The 22,324-nt window shown below is 46.7% G+C and overlaps 1 protein-coding gene across 2 annotated transcripts in view; it reads left to right on the top strand.

Moving 5' to 3' along the window:
- Positions 1 to 22,324, top strand: part of SUFU (SUFU negative regulator of hedgehog signaling) — a 94,942-nt gene that overhangs the window by 64,629 nt on the left and 7,989 nt on the right. For both annotated transcript variants that reach the window (XM_034061735.1, XM_034061736.1), the window contains exons 9-11: positions 5,518 to 5,652; positions 7,140 to 7,278; positions 20,196 to 20,264. In XM_034061735.1, coding sequence (XP_033917626.1) covers positions 5,518 to 5,652; positions 7,140 to 7,278; positions 20,196 to 20,264 — 343 coding nt within the window. The remainder of the gene's footprint in view (positions 1 to 5,517; positions 5,653 to 7,139; positions 7,279 to 20,195; positions 20,265 to 22,324) is intronic.

Genomic DNA, 22,324 nt, shown 5'->3' on the forward strand with positions numbered 1-22,324 from the left:
GTGAGTGTAGCACTGGGTTCACATTAACAAGCTCCATCTGAGCAGCACTTCTGAGGAAGCTCTGACAGTAATACCAAGATGTAGGATTTGCTTCCAGGCCAATCTGCACTTTGCTTCTCCCAGTTGTGCTGGACTTTGTTTGCTGCTTTCCTTGGGTGGAGAGGAGCTGTTGTCTGTGTAGCTGGTTTCCTGTCTTCAGTTCTTGGAGGCAAACTTTTACATAAAGGGGAACATTTCAGCATTCTCTGAAACTATCCAGTTCTGGCTAGACTTTCTGATTCTGCAGCCACTAAGCTGTAAGTTTCCAATCCAGTCCTGCTTATTTAGGCATGCTCTCTCATCAAGACGCCATTCAGTGGTGTCTTGCTTAAGTAAGGAATGCTAAATGGGGGGAGGCAATATACTTTAGGGAGTGTCTCCCAGCATGAGGCTGAGTGCTGGGTGACAAGCCTGCGAACTAGTAAAGTAAATGTCTGGAAAACCAGTGTCAGAAGAAGTGCAGAACAGCCACCATGCAATAATTTGCACTTCTGCATAGCTTTCCCCATCTAAGAATCCAAAAGTGCTTTGCAAACATTGACTTAATCCTTGCAACATCTCTACGTGGAAAAACGTCTCAGTTTTACAGACGGGGAACCTGAAACATGAAAGACTTAACTCTGCTCATGAGTCTGCAGGGTGCCAGTGGCACAGCCTAAATCTCTCAGCCAATGCTCAGTTGCAGCCCTGGAACAGTCTTGGGCCCCTGCAAGCACCGACAGTAGTTACTATGCAGCTTTCCAAAGGGATGTGTGAGTGGCAAGATGCTGCTGACGTTGTCTTTGGAGCCCTTCCATGCTGGGAAATGCACACAGAACATCTTCACTGTCAGGTTTAACCAGGGTGATGAGCACTCAGGTCTGAACAGTCCAGCTAGCCTTGCCTCAGTGTGACCACAGCAGGAGCTGTGTAACCGTGTCCTCCCCATTCCTGCACTTGCCTCTGTGCATCTGTGACGTGTGCCGTAACTTTGTTTGCCAAGATGCTCAGGGCTCTTTCCCACAGCTGCTGGTTTGCCCTTCAGGGGAGACTGTGGGAAAGACATTGGAAGATTGCCGGCACTGAAGTGATCTTTGACTGTATCTTCGTTAGGGAGTGAAGAGGTTGGGAAAGGAAGAAAGGCGGAGGGGGGAAGTGGTTCAACCTTTCTCTCCCAGCTGTGTAAGCTTGCACTGATGATTTGCATTTGCTGGGGTTTGTACTGACAAAGCAAGGAGCAGTGACTCTAACTCAGGTTAGTGGTGCAGTAGGCACTCATTCCTACAAAGAGCCCTTGCCATAGCCAGCTTCCAGCAGTATGTCCTTTGGGTACCTGGGAGGATAACTTGGAAATACAGTGAAATTTTGCTCCATGTCAGTGACAGAGCTTGGAAGGAAACTGAGACCTCCTTCTGTGACAGATCCATGAGATCACACACTCTGATCTTACAGCAAAACACAAATGCAAGTATAAATAAACCTTTCTTAATCCAATCAGCCTAGATATTCTTGAATCCCATAAAATAACTGCCAGTGGTTGCTTGAGAAGAGGTTATTATGGCTTAGAAGGAGGGGACATCCAAACTTTGTGCAACCCAGTGATTACACTGGCAATTTTCCAGGAGCCCCATGGGCTGCTGCTAATTGCCATCAACTTAAGGAGGTTGCAGTCACCCTCATCTTTGTAAAGACAGGGCCCGCGGGAGGCTGCAGGTTCTAGCCTGTGGCTCACATTGAGAAGGAGCACAGCACGCTGGGACATGTAGTCTCCTCAGGCCCTTTGTCCCTGTTGACAGAGGTCTGGGAAAGCTGCAGGCCACATTGGACACCTTTGCAAAGGTTTGACAACTCCTGTCTTGAAAGAGGGGGGAAGAATAAGATTTGGCTTTGTTTAAGTTCATGGGCTGTTAATCAGCATTCATGAGATTTAAAAATAAATAAAAAACCCCAACAAACCTCATTTCCTCCCTCTCTCTCCTCTGCCCAGAAGCAGACTACTGGTAGAAACCTAAGCTGGAAAAAATAGTTGAAAGTCAGCTAAAGTCACCTTGGTAACTGCAGCAATACACTTGCCCAGAACAGGAGACATCAAACCCAACTACAAACAGCTTTAAAGAAACAAAAAGAATGTAATCATCTAAAGAATTAATCTGACAACTGCCCACGTTTACACCTCCCACCAGCTCCCAATCAGAGGGAAATGCGCTTTAATCTCCTCCAACTCCCCTCCAGTTTCACAAAACATGAGATGTGCAGTCCTTAAACTGGGGCATTTCCGGCATGCTGCTTCCATTTAAATCTACAGCCTTTCCTAATGCAGCAGCCTGGCTTTTCCAGACTTGTTTTTTCTGGACACTGAGAAACATTAATTTTTTTGTGGGGGCTGGATGAAGTATTAAATCTGGAATAGACAAAGTTTGCAGCATTTTACATGATAGTCAGCTAGATCTTAGTCATAACAAGTAAAACTCCACTGGCTTTTGCTGCTGATTTATTTGGTGATGGGGTGGAGGAAGCAAAGGCTTACGGGTAACTGACAGTTGTAAAACCAGGGATGTTAGTGTTGGGAAGCAAACTTTTTCTACATTTTCTTCTGAGGCTGAAAACTACAAGCTGTGGATGGCAATGTGTGTTATGACATGAACAGTTCATTAGCAACAACCTTGAAGTCCTGCTGACCCTTCATCTGGGCCATCGCCCTTTGGAAGGATTTCCATTCCCCAAAAGAGAATTTTAAAGGGTCATGCCAAGTCCCCGTGTCATGCAATGTATTCCAGAGTCTGCAAGTAATTGCACTGTGGCCTTTTAAATATGTTATATGCAGTCCACAACACACAACTCTTGTATAGAAAGGTTTAGCTTAGATAGGTGGTTATTTGGTTTCTGCTATTGGAGCTTCACCCTTAACTTTAAATAGCTGAAATTGTGTGAGAAACACAGAGACCGTGACTATTTTGGGAAGGTTTTGTGGAAAGGATTAATACTTTCATGTCATTCAATGTATTAACTGCTATTTTGCTTCACTCCTTCACCTTTTTGACAGAAGGGCTGGTTACTTATTAATGTGAAGTCATAATTATTGACAGCCTTAAAGTCATGACAGTTCCGTTTGATAGTTACACATTAGTCAACATCTTCTCCTGAGCATGTAATGACAAACAGCATTTGCTGGTTTTAATAAGACTTAGAAAGCTTTGCCCCTTGCCTCCAGAATATTGTCGTCATTCCCATTATTACATTAGCAACCGGAGGCTGTTTCCCCTCCGGACTGCAGCCCCATTGTGCTAGCGGCTGTACTGGATAGCACGATGGGAACCTAAAATGCCACCTTCAGCTCAGGGAGGTTTGGAGCCCCCGGGCATGGGGAACTGTCCTGTGTCTGTCCTACTGAAGCATAAACCTACCTACAGCAGCAGTTGCCTGGGAGGCTGTAAGGGGATATGCCCAGCACTTTCAGGCAGTCCAGGTGAGAAGGGCACAGTCTCTTGTCTGTAGCAATAATATTACTGTAAAGCTCCTGATCTGCTCCAGGGTGCATAAACTTCGGAGCTGCATTTAACGAGTCCAAGCTTATGGCCTGCTTGAAAATCATGCATTGCTAATGGGTGACCCTTTGGTAGGGGCTGATAAATGAATGATTGGAAGCCATAGACCACAGGCTGACTTTCCCACAGCTCACTGTGTATATAAGATCTGATAAGGAAGTTGAGGCAAAGCTTAGCTTAAGGTCAACTGATCATTAATCAACTGTAACTGCACTTCTCTGGTAATCAGCCTGTAAAATGCTGGCCCACTCCACTCTTTGAAGACCCCACCTACAAAGAGCTGTAAAATGTTTGCTGAAGTAGATTAAACACAGCTTTAAGTGCCACCTATAGACTACAAAGCATGTTGTGTCTTTGCTTCAGGGTTAAGCCACTAAACTTGATGCTCTTGCTCACTGTCAGTCCATCAGCCCACCCTGCGTATAAGCTGTGTCCTGACTTACTGTGTCCTTGCTGGGCCCACATTGCCTTTGTGTATTGCCAAGGCAGAACCTGGGACATGATTTAGTTTTTTGTCTTGCAGGCAGGTGAGCTGCTCTGGTTTATTTTTTCTCCTCATGTTTCTGCCCTGGCCATGCAGAGTATTTGCAGGAAAGCACTGTGAGATACCAGAGTTTAGCTTGTATCCTCATTTCAGAGTGGGCAGCTCAGCAGTCTGGGTGAAAGGCTCACCTAGGTTTAGGTGACCTGATGAAGCAACGTGCTAATCTGCTTTTATATTACTGTGAGAGTGATGGATGTGAGTTATTTTGGGAAACAGTTATTTACCCAAATGTAAAATCAAGTAAAGGTGTGATTTAAGTCAGCTTGTGGGGTCAAGCTGCTTCTTTATGACCATTTCCAGATGTACATTAAAGTGGTTCCTCTTGGGTGGAGGAAAGGCTGCATTTACCAGTGTTCCCAAATGGAGCCACAGCCTGATAGCCTTGTTTGGCTTTTTGTGTGTCTGACACGATGAAAACACACTGCAGTGTGGCATCTCCCAGTTTCCTTCTGCTTTCCCTGTCCTCTGGTGATTCTGTGCTACAAAAACTGTCTTAACAAAGTCTTACCTCTATTAAGTTCACGTGGAATGCCCAGTGGCAAAAATACATCTCATGTCAGACACATCACAGCAGTCTGTCATCTGCAAAATTGTAAACCCCTCTTTTCTTTGTTCTGGACTATCAAGTAAGCGATCACGCTGATGCTCTTTGAACATATAAAGTGTTTATGGTCAAGTATTTAGAGATATACCATTGGATTATCTAGAGGAGTCTTTCTGGCAAAGTTCCTAATTATGTAACAGCATGACCTTTACTCCCAGCTTCACAATATGCTGGTCTTGCAGAAATGAACGAATAAGAAAGCAAAGCTGTATTGTCTTAAAGCAGCTCCACTTAGAAGGGAAAACAAATCTTCAGCTGTCCTACTTGTCACATGTAGAGTCCATCTTTTGGCTGTTGCACTTGAAGCTGGTGGAAGAGGAGGGTTCTCAAAACCTTTTGGTTGAACTGTGCAAAGAAATGACTTAGGGATGCCTCAGACCTTGAAGATATTCAAGCAAAGGTGCCAGGGACTGGACAACTCTGTCCTGCAGGCCATGGCCTAAAAATCCTGAAGATAAAGCAAAAGCAGGAGGGAGGGCACACCTGGTAGTTCTTCCAAGCCATTTTAAGGGTCTTGGAGAATGTAGGTTTGCTTCAGTTCTTTCCAGAAATTTTATTTCTTGTATGCTGGGAAGGGATGCACCATGTGTGTGCACCAGTTTCAGATCTCAGGTCGTCAAATCAAGGTGAAGAGCTGCATGCTGGGTCTGAGGGCGGCTGTGTCTCTGTAGGAGTGATGAAAACTCAGATGTGCCTTTGTAGAGTTTGCTCCCATGTCCTTCAGCATTCACACAATCTCTGTGAAACACAACAGAAAGCACACAGCACTGGGATCCTAAATATGTGCATTTTGTCTCTTTTCTCAGAAGCCGTAAGGACAGTTTAGAGAGCGAGAGCTCAGCAGCTATCATTCCTCATGAGCTAATCCGCACGAGACAGCTGGAGAGTGTACACCTGAAATTTAACCAGGAGTCCGGAGCACTCATTCCCCTCTGTCTAAGGTGAGCGAAGCTGTCCTCCTCCTCAGCTTGTGCTAACATGCTGCTTTTGCCTTGTGGCGTTGTTTCACCATACAGACATGCATGCCATGGGTGTTTAAAGGACAGAGCTGAGATATTTTGCCAAAACACATTAGAAACAGATGATTCTTTGCATGTGCATTCATCAGGGTAAGATTGTTTCTCATTCTTTTTATGTTCTCCAGTGTATTTTGAGTGCTGAAAAAGGACAGGGTTAGTATGGGGGGGGGGTTATTAATGTAACGCTGGCAACTCTGTGATAAAGAAGGGATGTCTTAACATACTCTGTCAAAGAAATCCCTTAAGTTTTTAATTCTGGCTTATAGGCTCAGACACAAGTGGTTGTGCAAAGTCTGTTTGCAGTCAGTTCATGCCTGCAAGTGTGTTTTTCAGACAAATTGTTTCACATACATGACAGAAGGAGCAAAAGTATTGCATGTGTACCCTGCACATTGTCTTTTGAAGGTTCAGGCTCTGCATACCACTGCAAGTGACTTTTCTAGAGCTTCCACAGTTCAGTCAGAGGTATTTTTAAAAATACCTGTGGCAAATATAGTCCTTAACATAAAGATGAACTGTGGGGTTGAGACAAATGATTGTAGGTGACTGAGTTACTTCAGCTTAAAGAGTTACATATCTGTAGTGTCAGAGTTAGCAGCAGCTAGTGCACACTTGGCCTGTGCCTGTTGAGAAACCAGTGGGATAGTTAACATGAGTATATTTTATTTTGCATCACAACTGTGTGGATGGTCTGTCTCATCAGTTACCACATCTCAGCTGACCAGCAGTAACTCATGAAGCAGCTGGGCTCTGTTAGGCACAATATATCTTACCTGAAGTTTTCCCCCTTATATGTTGGAATCCATGCATGCGTGTTACGCATGCTCTGAGCCTAAATCCCAGAACCATGATTTTCCCTGTGGAAAGCACTGATGGAAAAAAAAGGGAAGTGATACTTTAGGTGGTCAGGTATGCATATTTTCTAGGCATTTGCTTAATACAGGTTACGTTTATAAAGCACTAGGGCAATGGATTAGTAGGTATTGTCACAGTAGGTAAGTTTAGCCCCACCAGTAAGCCTGCTTAGAAATTCACCTTCAGATTCCCACATGATACGGAGTCTTGATTCCCTTCTCCAGTTTGCATCTTACTGAAAGACTGGTAGTCCCCTTCCCTTACATGCATCAGCACCTCATCATTGCAATAGGCATGCAGTGGGCTCTAGAGGTATTCTAGTTCTGTAACAAGGCCCTGAGATTAAGGGAAGAGATAAAGGGGAACTCCCAGCTTCAGCAGGAGGCTTGTGACCTGCCTTGTGGAGCAAATCATACATACATATTGCAGAAAAATTAATAGTTGCTGCCTTCAGAAACGTTTCCCATGCTGATGGTAGAAGGTACAGATCTTCATCATTCTGTTGTTCGCTGCTCACACCCTCTCAATTCACACACGTATGTTTTATTCACCAGGGGAAGGCTCTTACATGGACGGCACTTTACATATAAAAGTATTACAGGGGATACAGCAATCACGTTTGTATCAACAGGAGTTGAAGGAGCCTTTGCTACAGAAGAGCACCCCTATGCAGCACATGGACCTTGGTTACAAGTGAGAGAGCTTCCTTCCTTTTTCTTCCCCTTCCTCCTTTAGTGTGTCCTAAAACTAATCCTGATAAGGGCTTCTGTGGTTTAAAAGTGTAACAAACTTGTGGTTTTTGCTGCACCATTTCTCATAGCTCTTGCATAATATTTTCAGTAATTATGGACTCAAAAAAATAGTGGTGAGCTGTTAACTATTTATATTAATGGAACTAAAATTGATGAGTAGTGGCTGGAAAGTTAAAAAATCATCTGTGAATACAAGTGTCCATTTTGTGGAGTCAGGGAACACTTTACAGGCAGTATTTACTCTTGATTTCTTCCAGAAAGGAATCTGGGGAGGCAGAGTGGAATGACCTAAACAAGAGTGGAGCCAGGGCAGAAGAGCTAGAAAGCTGTGGGACTGTGATCCTGCAGAGCCAAGATCTCGGTTTACATCATCACTAACAGGGGAGCAGAACAGAGAGCACTGCTTCTTTCAGTTTTAGCTCTTTCCAATTGATTCTTTGACAAAAGCTCATGGTTGTGAAAGCACCCACACATTTTCTGCACCCAGTTTTTCTGTATCACAGATTTTTCCTTGGAAGCTCCCCATCTGCTTAATGTTGAGGGTCAGCCCTATGGAGCAGTGATGCACTAATGATACGATGGTGTATCACTAGTCTGACCTTGAATTTCTTCATGGTTATGAACATATTGCAAAAATAAAAAAGCTTTGAGGAATGTGTTTATGCTGAAAAGCCCATCTCTGCGGGACTATATGCATGCACTAAGTCTCTGCCTTCATTGTTATTGTGGCATTCCTGCCTCCACTTCTGTTTTGAAGGCAGGGATTTGTTTTAGCATTGCAGTGTTGCAGTTAACCTTCCAGTGACTTGTTTTCAAGGCATTCCACTGCCCGTGTTCGTATGTCTGGAGGACATCATACCTTGAAATCTATATGACTTGTAAAGGAGCTGATCTTGGCTAGAATCATGTTGTGTGTAGGGATTTTCAAAGAGCTTGCGTGCTTTGATTGTACTGACTGGAAAGTGCAACACTCCTCTAATGATTAACAGCAAAGGGTCAGGTTTAAGGGTGGGTCATTTGCTGTTGGTCCGTGTGCTTGCCAACACATGATACACAGGATCTTGTGACTGTGTTAACTCCAAACATAAGTGTTTGTTTGCATTTACATCACATCTTGAAATGTATTGATGTGTAGAGTAGTCAGGTAACCTCTAAATTGTGAATAACGGCAATGATCAGGTCACCACTCAGACATGTTAACCCTTATGAGCCTGGCTGCTTCCATGTCTGTTTCTTTGGTGGAAAATTATGGCAGATTTTTGGAGTAGGTTGGTGGGAAAGGTGGAGAATTGCTGGCTTCTGAGCAGCAAGGAAAAGCAAGCTCCCTTGCTTGTCTCCTACACAAGGTCAGTGTATTGGATCTTTTCATCTGACGTGACTGGCTCCACTGCTGGCTCCTGCCCTGTCCTGTGATGAGCTTGAAGGAGGACAAACTGGGTAGGAGAGGAAGGGAATCTAAAGGCAGCATGGGACAACTGGAGGAGCACCCAGTTGTGCGAGATACACATGGGAGTGTCTGAGGCTCTTGGCCTAATACTCAATGGGAGGCTTCAACTGTGCTCAGCAGTCCCTTGTGGTGTTGTGAGCAGAGGAGGGAGGTTCATGTGGCTTTGCTTCAGAAGTAAAAGAACTTGTGGTGCATAAAATTTCCAAGGAGGCGAGCCGTGTTTGGTTCAGTCCCTTGCAGCCTGGGCTGGCCGAGTTGGCAAGCCCTGCAAAGCTTTCACAGCAAGGCCCAGAGAGGATTTTCCTCCTCCCCTTCTTGGGACCCCAGGCGCAGCGATGAGCTCCAAGAAGAGCTGGTGGCTGAAAGCAGATCACTGCAGTGCGGGGACTTGTTGCAAAGACAAGTAAATGGAGGGACCACAGAGAGAAAGAGAGATGGCAAGCATCTCCTCCTGTGGACTTTTCCCCTATCATAGGGGAGAAATAAGAGCCTGAAAAATCCTGACCTTGGCTCTGCAGCAGCAAGCGACTGCCTTCTCTTGAGGCTGAGCTTTGGTGCAGTGAAAGCCCAAACCTGCAGACTAAACACAGTACCTCCTGTTTACATGCTGTGGGCTGGAGTGGAGCATGTCCAAGGTGGGACAGGCCATAGAGCTGCTGCAGTCAGCCCCCACTCCCAGGCTGAGCAATGAGCTGAGAGTCACTGTGCTGCAGTGGAGGGCTAGCAGATGACAGGAGTTTGGCAGGTCCCAGCGCCATTCCCACTGGACAGGTGTCTGTATCCCCACTGCAGCTGGCACTCGGCTGTTTTAGCTGTCTCAGCAGAAAAGGCCAGGAGTCATTAGACCACAGAGATTGTACGCCCCATTTCTATCAACAGCCTTTCCAGGTCACATTCGAGGCATGTTAGTAAGGGAAGCCTGTCCTGCTGCTGTCCATGCTCTGGGGATGATTAGATTATTTAATTCTCCAGAGCTGTCAAATTGGCACCTTTCCCAAGTACTTGGATTTTTTTTTCTTTTTTTTTTTTTCTTCATTTAAGTAACATTTAATTACTTCTAAGAAGCCAAATTCTATTAAAGGTCTAAGCATGTCAGGCTGGTTTATTTCTGAACTTCTTCCACTGTGTCATGTATTGTTGAGTAGGGAAATTGCTTTGACTCAGAAATGTACAAACATATTCAAGAAGTCCTCCTTGTTAACACTAGGCTCCTGTTTATATGCTAGTTACCCTGGCAAAGTCTCTGATGTGTAACACTTGCATTAACATTACACATGATCAAAGGCTTCCCTGGTTCTTTCTTCCACTCCCCCTTCCCCCAGTGCTGTGACAGTAGAGCCCCCACACTGCCTCCCTAAGCACCTCTCCTCTCCTTTCCAAGGGTGGATGTTCCAGATGCACAGCAAAAGGCCACAAGTTGGAGGGTGAGGGATGCTTACCATGCAGGCAGACTCTGACATTAACCACCCCATGGTGACATTCGTATTCCTGGTGGAGCATCCAAGGTTCTTGGTCCAGTGTCTGAGTTGAGCCAAGCATGCAGTTAATCTCACAGATCAACCTTGTTTGTCTCTAAAACCTACCCAAAGTAAGGTGAGGTTGTTCATGTGTTCTCCCTCCCTCCCTTACTTACGTTCCGGCAGATGATAAAGGTCTGTTGAAATGTGTTTCTGATCAAGCCCATCCCAATAAAGTTGCCTGAGCCTTTAATACATATTAATATTATCCTGGGGTAGTTTGTGTCAAAGCCTGTCAGCATGCATCATCCTTTGGGAATTACCATCATTAAGTCTCCAGTGATGGGAGTCAGGACATGCTTCTGCAAAGCTCCTGTGCTTTTATGTGGAGCTCTCTGCCTGCCTAGCACAAAGCAGACTGTTCTCCCCTCCTACCTTGCTCACCTGGACTGCTTACTCTCCCCAGAGGGGAGAAGGAGGTTTGTTTAACCCTACCTTTAGATAACTTCTGCTCCTGCTGCTTTAGGCAGTCATTGTTCCAGGGAAGAAGATGACACTCAGGTCTTTGATCATGTGCAACGTACACATTACGCATCAGATACTGCTGCAGACGCTGCCATACGAGCCAATACAGTGCAGTAAAAACAAACCTGGAGTTAGACTCCTTGTTAACTGCAAAATCTAGCACACAGAATATAAGAAATGTCTCTGCACTTCAGCCTTGCCTCTGTTGCATGTGTATTTTGATGCTGTATCTAACTGAAGGATCAATGATACTTGTTTTTCACAAAGCATGTCTGCCTCATTCAGTGCATAGAGATGCAGCATGAATCAGGAGTGTGGAATAAGGTATGCTCTCGCCTATAGGACTTCCTCTTTGTTTGTTTGTCAGAATTAAAAGGTGTGTAGCAAATGAGGCAGGTAATTGCAGAAAAATCACAATAGTATTATGGCTAAGTCTTTAAATGTTGCCCTGGAGAACAGGATCCTGTTCTGCCTCTACTACTCTGTTCCTCTCAATGCTTTTCCAGAGTCTTGAGCTGAAATGTACTTGTGTGGCAGCTGAGCTTGTATTCTGCTTTTTCTGGGTGCTCAGCTCAAGACCTGAGGTCTGACATGTGTTCCCAACAGCAGAAGGAGGCCAGGAGGAATTCCTCTGTGAATACCCCTGTGCCCTGCAGGGATGAGTGGGAAAACAGAAACCTGCAAGTCTTGAGAGAGGCACCCACAAGGAGTAGACATTCAGATCCGATTTTCTCTTCACTTATTTTCCCATGTCTGTTCAGGAAAACCTTCTTCCAGTCATTCTGCAAAGATTAATTCTGTGCTTGCCAAGCATTCCAGCTCCCCAGATGAACACCAGAAACAATTTCAGGAAGAGATTAAAGTTTGTTCTTGCAGGTCAGGAGAAGGGATCTCTCTGGGGCAGGGGGTCAGCCTGGGAGTCGAAGAGCCATGTTTGGCTCCCTGCTCCTGCAGATTTTCTCTGTGACTTTGTTAAGGCTCTTTGCTTCTTCCAGCCTCCCTCCCCCATCTGCTGCATGGAGAGGAGCGCTTCCCTGCCTCGCTGAAATGTAAGGCTGAGCACGTCAGAGGCTGTGAGAGTGGTAAGGACAGTAAGATTAGGTACTTCCAGTGTAATCCATGCTGGCAGTAGTTGGATGGAGCATACTAAATAAAGGGGAAGAGAGTAGGAGGGAACAGGGAAGCAACTTGAATGATAATGAAAAGAAATGATGACTAATGCTGCATTCAGTGAGCAGAACCATCCTGAGGACTGAGCAGGGCACAGGTCTTCTGGGAGAAAAACTGCAGGCAATCCTGTGATTACAGATTTGTTTTGTGAGCAGACGTACACTGGAGCCAAATTAGCATGGCACAGGCATTCTCTGTGCAGCCATTTCCAAAGTTTTGTATGCCCAATGTCACTGGTCTCTGAGTCTAGAGGGACTTTTTTTCCAGGTAACTTACTCAGTTTCAAGATGATTCGGCAGATGGAGGCTATGGTTCATTTGCAGTTGGCACCCTTCAATTCTCAGCACAAGGTCTGTGTCTCCATGTGAACTGAGCAGCTCTCAGCAATGGTGGGTATTATCCTCTGGCACCAGCCACTGCTGGAGGACACACTTTGCTCACCTCCCATGCTAGTAGATTCGTGACATCCAGCAGACAGCATGTGGATGCTGAGGCTGTGGAAATGGGGTTCTCCTCCAGTTTCCTTGCCCTTTGTGTTGCCTCCAGCCTTGGCCTCTGATCTGCTCTCCATTCTGTTTTTCTGTGTCTCTGTTTTCCCTCCATCCTGGCCCATCTCTGCTTTCCTCTCCTCCCCTTCATTCAAGTTGGCAAATTCCTTCTCCTCCTCCACATGGCCTGACTTCCAGCAGAAATGCTGAGAAGGCTGGAGAGTTTCCCTGCCTTTAGTCCTGATGTGTTTGGTGCCATAGCAATCCCTCACCACTCAGAGGAATCCCTCACACAGAGGAATGATCAGAGGGAAAACTGCTCCTTAGCTACCTCTTCCCTGTGTTTGGGGCAGACCTGCCTTGGGTTTGGACATGCTCAATGAAGGACTTTTTAGAGCATTTTTCTGCTTTTCTCTGAAAGGCTATGGACCAGCAGTGGCTTTCAGAGGCTTCTGACTTGGCAAAGCATTTCCACGATCAGGAGGAAGACTTTCTCTTGACCTCCAGAGTACTTTTTGGCTAATCTTGTAAGGGGTAGTTCTCTTGTTTTGCAACAGAATGATCATACACATTCATTAGTACTGTCACAAAATGCTTTTTCCAAAATACCTCTCTGAGATCATTTGAGTCTTTTTCTCCTAAAAGCCTTTAAAAAAAAAAAAAAGAAAAGGCATCCAGCATGGAAAAATAAGTTGATGCTTAGGACAGCAAGGTCAAACTTCTCATAGGAAATGTTATATGTGCCTGTAGGCAGGATAGGTATATGGAGGCTGTGGGAAGCATCCAGCATTCAGGAGCTATCAACATGCACTATCTGTGCTGTCTCGGCGGTGGGGGTGGGGATTAGTGTGAGCAGGGTCATGGGGGACAATCCATTCTTTTGGTTTGGCAACCTAAGTGAAAAATCTGGGGAAGAAGATCAGCCTGAGCCCAATCTTTAAATATTTTCAGTTTTTCTTGCTGAAACAAAAGCCTTAAAGAGACCAAAAGCTGAACAAAAAAATCCTTTTGTGTTGAATGAAACCAGAAATAGAAGGTTTTCTTCAGTAAAAAGAGCAAAAAGTAATCTAGCTTTGCAGAACAGAGCTGGAGTTGTTAGAAGTTTTGCCTTCTCTAATCAATATTTGAGGGATAAAACACTTGTGTAGGATATGAGAAACTCATATTTTATTCCTTTCCTTTTATTTGAACCCACATTTCTACTTCTTGGCTTTATGGACACCACAACTACAGGGTATTTTGGTTCTTCCTCAGCTCGTCCAACTGGAGTTGTTCCACATCATAAAAAAACACTGAATTAGTCACAGAGACAGAGAGCACAAGAGAATGACTCTGTTCCGGTAGAGTTAGGACATTCCCCTGGAAATGAGCACATCTGGTTCTTCTCTCTGCTATACCACATGTTAAATCATTTACGCACATTGGCATAATGGCAGCAGTAGAGGTTCTAAGCAGTGTTTGAAAGAGTTACTCTGGTGCTTGAGGTGCTCACTTGTAAGTTGGAGTTGGGTCAAGTCTTCCCATGAAGAGATAAGGGTTGATTTTTGGTCTCGTCAGACTATAGTAGATGTGTTATGCCTAGCGTGGTGAGTTTACGGAGAACACTCACAAGCTGGTTTAAGTCATATATAACTACATCCTGCTGTTCTCCAAAGCAGTTTGATGCATCTACCCAAAGAAAAGCTCTTTTCAGAATCTCTTGGGTGGCTTCCCCCAAATTCTGTAGCAGTTCTAGGAGATCTAAGCCAGCACTCTTCCAGTCAACTTACCATCTTCCCCAAAACCTCACTGCATTATCCCTTTGTGTTCTTCATCACTGTTCAATGAGAAGCTGGGAGAAACTTACACTAGGGTACAAATGTCCCGTTAGGTCATCACAATCCTCCCCATATGCAGCATGTTCTCTAGTGCTTTGTCCAGGCTAGTTTTGGGTGAGTCAAGTTCTTTCATCCTTCTTAAGCCGACTGACTATCCTGCCACCTAATGCCCCTCCCTTGCTGCTCAAACTACATTTTGGCAAGTTTGTGTGGTTTTCTTCCACCCACTTGGAGCATTCCATGAAATGCCTGTTCTTCCTTTGCTTTTTCACTCTGAAAGAATTAGTATTGCCTGTAGCCTTGGCTCCTTTGTCAGTGCTTTCCCCATCTGAGCCAAACTTTATGTGTTCACTCAAAGCAGCCCTGTCTGAAAAACAGCTCTCAGTCAGGCTAGGCTCTGAGGAGGCCACGTCCTTGCAATCAGCCTCATAGTTGGGAATGTCATGGAGAGATCCCACAAGGTCAAAATCTGTCAGTGTCATCATATACTTCCTCTTCGTGGATTGTAACATCGCGGTGTGAAGCAACAGGGTCCCTGAGGCATCTGTGAGTGGATGTTTTTCCTTTATGAGGAGGGTTGTGAATCTCCTGGAAGAGCAACAGTGGAATTCCCCATCAAAGGTGTTTGTTGCAATACTGGTACCTTTGAGGCTGTAATGAGAGCTGTGGTGGATTCAGGCAGCAAGGTGGCCTCTCCAGGTAGTGTCAGGGCTGGGTGTGACATGGAAAGGTGATGTGACAAGACCTCTGCCCTGAACCACTTGCAGTCAAAGCAAAGCAGTGCAAAGAAGGGGAGAGCAGAGGGATGGGCTGGGGGATGCACAAAGTGTGATTCATCAGGGGGTTTTCTTGGTAATGTTTGATTTAATTGGAAAATGCTGACACACTTTAACTTTGCTTTTTACTGTGCTGTTGAAACATTTTCAGGGCAGAGGGCTCCTAAAAGCTGCTAGATACTTCCAGCTCTAACAGATGACATGTGGCTTAGGGTACAACTGCTCCAACCATTCCAGACATACTACCTGGATGGCTGAACAGTTTCTTTGGAAGGGTTGGCATGGTTTATATGGGGGTTTATTGCAGTGTGTCCCCACCTTGCCTGGCTGAGCCATGTAAGCCAGCTCTGTACTAAGTCCAGAACTAATAAAATGTGGTTTCTTTTCGTTGACAAACCTGCTAGAAAAGCAAGCAGCAGTGTTTAATGCAAACAAAGTGCTAGGGCAAAGTGTGAGATTGGTTTGTTTCTAGGTAGGCAAGAAAATGGGGTATTATCATTAAAAGTACCCCTGCTTAATTGTCCCTGGTCCAATCACTTGTGTTTTGCCCTGGACAAAGCATGTTTCCTGAAGTTGGAAAGAGCTGCAGCTTGATTCCTAGCTCAGCTTCTGAGGGTCCTCCTTAATCAAAGGTGTGCCAGGCTTTCAACATGAGTGTGACCTCTGGCCTCAACTAGCCTTTCCTGAGCTGAGAACTTCAAGCAGTGTTGAACCCTTACATGAGATGGGATGTTAACTGTGGGGTGGTACCTGTAGGCTGACTATAGAGTCTCTAATGTTTCACTAAGCACCACTTGCTTTCATAGTCAGCCCTGGAGCCCCATGACCTTGTGTACGTTTTCAGATCTCACCTGTTTTCATGCACTTGCAGCCACATACCTGTAACAAGTCACGATACAGGTTCCTCAGCTATCTGCGGGTATGAAAAGCTTCAACACAAGCTCCTTCAGTTGACCCGTAGGTAAGCCCTGTAGGTAAGAAGTAGGTTTCAGCAAGCTCAGGTGAGTCTTGCCACGAGAGGGAGACATCATGCATGTAGCCCATGTGTTCCCTGAACACATCCACCTGAATACGACAGCCTAGCCTGGTATTTTGTAGCGTGTCTGGGCACATGCAGTTGTTAATGAAGAGTGAGAACCCAAACTTCAGACCTTGCTTACGCAGTAGGTACCTGTGATAGGAAACGGGAACTTATCTGTTGTCTAGTCATCATCTCCCAAGCATCCATAGCATGACTAACAAGCCACAAAGCACACAGGAAATGGAATCTCGATCTGCTAGCAATGGGATAGCACGTGTCTGGGCCTCTCTGGTTCAGGTCAGGGACATCCTGGTGCAAGCAGGACCGTGCAGCACCGAAGGAGATGTTTCAGATACCTGCAGCTGACTGGTGAGGCCGTTCCCTGTTCATATTGCAAACAGCCATTAGAAAGGCTGAGCTACACCCTGTAAGCAGCTCCAGCAGGCTGGGCCAGCAGGAGTGTTTGCACAGAGCTGTGAAAACACAGCACTGCGAGCTCTGCGGCACCCAGGGTGCTCGCTGCCGCTCGGGAGAGCGCTTCTGCTTCCTCAGCACCAGCCGGGAGATTCTGTGGGAGAGGAGGCCTGTTCAGTGTGCATGGGATGGCTCCATTTGCCCTCCAGATTGCACTGCATTTTCCCATGGCTGCAGCACAGCAGCGAGGCTCTGTTTTCCTTTGGGAAGGGAATAAGCTGCCTCATCATTGTGATCTCTGTGCAGTGTCCTATTGATAAGCTCAGTTAACAGCGTCGGAGGAAAAGTCTAGATTCAGGTCTGAAATATGAAGTGAACAGGGCCTATTTGTTTAATTTGAGCTTCTAAGGTTTAAATCCCAGAGGAAATTAAATTAGGTGCCTAGAGCAATGGCAGTCTGTCATGTTTATTTGCTGGGAATGTCACCTTTAATATCATGCACATATAACGTGTGTGTGTTAATGTAATGGGGTATCATACTGTGCAGGAGCAGGCATGCTACAAGAGCTGGAAACGTGAAATATTGTGAGTGAGGGAAGCTGAGATGGGATTGGATTTATTCTCATCCTTCTCCATAGGACCAAAGAGTCACCAGCATGAAGATGGTTTTGCTGATTGCAGGTGGGGATGGCAGCCCGATCTATGAGCACAGGCCTTAATGCTCCTGGGCCATTTTGATTGGGCTACTTCTAAGGGGAGAAATGTTGTCTAGACATGAAGGCAGGATGACAATACCTCTTGCTTCAAAGCCCTCTTCAGCAGTTGGTGTGCTGCAGACACGTGCCTTCCCCCTGCATCCTCAGGAGAGCCAGTTTCCTGAGCTGAGGGAGGTGGCTGCTTGTACATTCAGTTGTACCCATGCCTCAGAGACTCCCTTCTCCAGGAAGGAGAGCTCTACCCAGCAACATGGGGCTGTAGGGTTTGGGGTGGTTTTTTTCCTGTCTCCTGTTGTTAAGGACAGGCTCTGAGCGGCACACTGTGAATGTCACTGCAGCAGTTTGTCACTGCAGCCTGTGACGCCTGCCCTCCACCAAAGTTAACTGTCTGTGCAGGCTTGCTGAACAGCTCTGCAATCTTTTCCCATTGCTTTGATCTCATAAACACGGTCCATGAGACAGTTGAGCTGTGGACTCCAATCCCACTGCACTTGTCAGGCCCTTCAGGGAGCCAGTTCAGATCACTGCATCAGTGGAATTTGGTTGTTCGGGGCTTCCTTTTCAGCTGGATTACCAAAACTCACTGAGAGGGGACAGTGAGCTGCAGATGGCCTCAGCCATCTCAGGGGGTTGCACCCCAGGTCAGTGCTAGCCACAGTACTCCACCTAGCTTTGTCCTTACTCTGGGAGTCTGTGGTATAGCCTGGACTGACCTATCCCCCCCTTCACTCTTTTTCCACCCTTTGCTGTTTACTGCTGCATACCCTGTCTTGTTTTGCCTCCAGCCTCAGAGCAGCTGGCTGCCTTGCACACGTGGTTCCCATTTCTCTCCTGCCTCTGGCACCTCGGGAGCGCCCAGGGGTCTTCCTGCTGCGCTTGTCTTCTCTCCCCCTGCCAAAGCCACGGCTCCTCATTGCTGCTCTCTCACCCATCCCAACCTCTGGCATTTTTGCTCATCCGTGAATGGCTGAATATTCATTTCCTCCTTGCTGCTTTCCTTGATTGCTTCGAATACCAATTCCTCCTCCTTTTTCCGGCTGTTCTGTAGATTTTGATGTCTGCCAAATTGTTTTCATTCCCTCACCCCATTGCAGGCTGCACCTCCGCAGAAAGCGATCTGCTCCACACAGAGCCCCGGCTCCCCACCCAGCTCTTCCTTGTGAGCTGAGCGATCAGGTTGCCCTCCTGCCTCCAACACAGACAGACAGCTTCCTCCTCCTGCAAACAGTCAACAAACGGGTGTCTCCAGTTCAACAGGCAGAATAGTTACAGGCTCCTGCAAGGAGACTGCAGCAGTTTGCGGTGGTACTGTGTGTTTTAGTGCAGTGCTCCTCAGCTTGCCAGTCTGCAGATTGGTGCCAGGTTGCAGAGTCCTGTCCAAAGCAGCAAGCTCCTGGCTCCTAGCTAAAGCAGGGTTTTTTTCAAGCTTGAGGTGTGATCAGAAAGGCCTGATGGAGGTGCCTGCATCCATGCTGAGCAGCTCGCTCATAAGCCCTGGCCTGGAGCCTGCTTGAATCTAAGCAAAGAAAGGAATGTAGTGGAAAGGGGAGGTGCAGTTCCCTCACCCCCTGGGAAATCTGTGAGCAGTGGCAGCAGGGTGACAAGGTTAAAGGGTATGGAACTGCAGGCACTTGATAGCTCTCGGACCTGGATTTGGTATTTTTGGATCTCTTGCCAACAAAGGAAGAAAGGAAGACCTGAGTCTTGCCTTTCTGTCCAATAGTCCTGCCCAAAGGCTTCTACTTGCCAAACAGCTCATGGCATCCCACCTGCTCCTTACTGGTGTTACTGGTACCAAGGAGCTGGTGGGCATGGGAGGTGGCGCTCTGTGGTGGCTGCCCCTCTTCCAGATGTGAGCTGGAGGGAAAAGCAGAGAGGAGTGGGGCTGGGCCCATAGCTCCATCAGTGTTTGGTGCTGGAATGGTTCCTTCTATGGGAGGGAGCACAAAGTTCATTGCTGGAGAGAACAGAGAAAGGGAAGAGTAAGAAAAGGGGCACTGGGGAGGTGGTTGCTGCAGGATGGAAAGCAATGCGAGAGACAGAGGAAAGGGTGGAGTGAAGAAAGGAAAGGAGGAGCAGCAAGGGAGAAACAAACCTGTAGACTGAAATGGGAATAATCTGCTGGATACTGCTGCAACCTAACTCCCAGGAATGCCACTGCAAGGCCCCCTCACAGCGTGGGGATGTTTGCCTGGTCCTGCACTGCTGTCTCTGCTCCTGTGCCAAGCCAGCTGGCCTGCCTGGAGCTCTGGCCTTTATGGCTGTTGTGAAGAGAGGCAGGACGTGTTTGCTTATGGCTATCACATGCTTTTGTAAGAGGGTGGGAGTTCCTCCCCTTGAATTCATGGGACTGGTTTTCCCCCCTTTGTCTCTGGTTTGTGTGACTTGGGAGCTCCATGGGGCCAGGGTTGTAGCCCTCAGCTGCTTTCCTGGGCTGCTTTGTGCATCCCAGCCTGGCCTTGAGATGAGCCAGAAGCTTTCCCAGCACAGGCACGTGTGATACAATGTGGAGGTGCCTGGTGTGGGCACCTCTGGGACCACCTCCTGTACCCAGCATCTGGTTCATCTGAATGATGTGCCGCACTCGGGTCAGAGCCCTCCCCGTGCCCAGAGCACCAGCTCTCTATGGGTCCCTGTGCTGCTGTTTCTTGATTAAACTGAGCTTAACTTCAATGGATCAGATGAAAGCGGCTGTCTCCCGCTGTCTCTCCAACAGTTGTTATCCTGACCCCTTTTCCGTCTTCCCCACTCCCTATGTCTAAAGCTGAGCCTCTAATTTTAGACTGAAGAAGATAATTGAGGGTCAAAGAAAGACTGCTGTATGATTTTAACTTTTTTTCTTTCAGTGGTTGGGGTGGGAAGCAAAGTTAGGAGCTCCTTGCCCTCAAACCCTTGTATTGCGGGAAAGAAGGACATAGAAGAAGGAGTGAGCTGGTACAGTCTGCTCTCTGCAGAAGTCGTTCAGTTTCTTGGCTATTAGCTAAAACTAGGAGTGTAAAGGCGTAAACTGCTCTATTTCCTTTACAGATCCTATTGACCGAAGAGTTCGTAGAGAGAATGCTGGAAGATTTAGAAGATCTGAATTCTCCAGAGGAAGTAAGGCTGCGTCATTCCCATATCTCCCATGTACTGTTCCAGAGAGCTAAGCCCATCCTGCAGCTCGCCTTTGATCCTCCCCTCTGCTCGCAGGCTGTAGCTAGCCTGCATTGTAGACATGAGGCCTTGCTAAACCTTCACATCTGCTGTGACCTAAGGCACTGAGAGAAGGGGTTGCAAGAAATACAGGGCAGGGATGGGTATTAAGGAAGACTCTGCATTTCCTTTCCACCAGCATCTATCCCAATGTGGTATCCGAGCACCCCAAATCAAGGTGGTGTGGCCCCTGAGCCAGGTGGAGGGGTTTCTTTCATGCCATGCACAGTGTCTTCCACAGGAGCGCCAGGCACATCACCATCCCTGCTTTGAGAAAGGCTGAAAGTGGTGGCAGTACTTTTACTGCTGAGCAACCTGTGGTAGGGGCCTCTGTTCTGAGGCTTGGGGAGCAGGGAGGGGGCTTTTCACATCTGCTGCTTGGCCTTTGCTTGCCAAGTGAAGAAGAGGACCATCACCAGCCTGGAAGCGTCATAGCAGCAGCCAGGGGAGCTTTACAGAGCTTTGCCGTGCGGTACTAAACTTCCCTCTGCCATGTGATCTCTTCCTGGGGAACATTTAACACCCTGTCTCCCATGCATGCCATATAAATACTCTGCTTGACTTCAAAGAGCAGTGGCAGAAATGACATGTAATATTTTTAATCCCATTTTTTACAGCTCCCTGCAGACTCTAAAGAAACTTTGCTTGGTTTGTAGAGCAGCCCTCCCATCCCTCACCCTGCTCCCTTCCCCCCATGAAAATCTCAGTGCTCTAATTGTTTAATCCAAAGTTGATTTAATGCCAGGGTATTCTTCACTGTGTGAGTGAGGGGAGCACGCTGCTGGCTGTGCAGTGACTTTCAGGCCAGCTTTTATCCAGTTAAACCTAATCCAAAGCTCATTTTGCTAGTGATGTAGAAGCCCAGGAGCACTTTGGTTTGAAGGCCCTTTAGTTAAGGCTTTGGACTGCTCTTGTTCCTTCACTCTCCACTGAGAAGCAGAGGCAATGACCATGGCAGCTCCTGGCACAGCAACCGGGCATTTGGTTCTGAGTTACTGTGTCTTTGCTGTATTAAAAAGTGGAAAACAAACAAATGCAAAGGATGACTTCTCCAAGAGGATTGCTTTGGAACCACTCCTGTTTATAAAAAGGAAAATACTTGAGATGAAATGTGAGCTTTCACCATCCAGATTCCTCCAAGGATTTGTAACTTGCAGGACCCTGGGTTGGGCCAACCGAAGGCGTTCCTCAGCAGCCCTTGCTGTTGCTGAAGATGTTCCTGTGGTAGAATGAAGCGCTGCAATGAGAGTCTTCCCTTTGCTGCATAAAGAGCCACCTGTGTTAAGTGAAATTAAGTTAAATGATCTGAGTATCTTTAGCATGTTTTTCACATACCCTAGAACTGAACTCAGAAGCATCCCCTCAGTATGCTGGGCTTGAGTTTAAAAGAAAAACAGCCCTAAGTGGGTTTTGGGCTGTTTGTGTTTCTGAAGAGAAAGAGTGGAAGTTTTTAGTAGCCACTATCCTGAAGGACCCTTCTTCCATGCCCCCAGATCATGCCTCTGATGCTGCACCACCAGCCTGGCATGGTCAGGTCGGTAGGTACCAACTGAAGGTTATCTTTATACACAGCTGCAACATGAAGCAAGGTTGGGAGCAAATTCATGTTAGAGCCACCCTTGCTGTGGAGCAGGCAGCTGGAGGGGATTTCCTTTAGCAGGAGCTTGCCACTGAGCATGTGTTAATGTCCTTCAGAAATTGGGTGCTTATGGGAAGAAAAACAAGTAATTAGGTAAGGATTAATGATTCTCAGGTCAGTGCCCCCTTGAACCAGTTCTGATTCACGTAGTCCCTGGGAGGCTTATGGCATTGATAGCCTTCATCTGAGGACTTTCCTAGGAGAGGATCACTGTGTCTGTAACTGTTCTGGATAAGCTGCCTCCAGGTCAGGTTGTTACTGGTGGTGTGGGATCCCAGTAAGATTCATTCCTGGGAGTCCTTCTGGGGTGTCAGGGACTATTGTG

This window comes from Melopsittacus undulatus, chromosome 4 (assembly GCF_012275295.1).
Source record: "Melopsittacus undulatus isolate bMelUnd1 chromosome 4, bMelUnd1.mat.Z, whole genome shotgun sequence".
Classification (NCBI taxonomy): domain Eukaryota; kingdom Metazoa; phylum Chordata; class Aves; order Psittaciformes; family Psittaculidae; genus Melopsittacus; species Melopsittacus undulatus.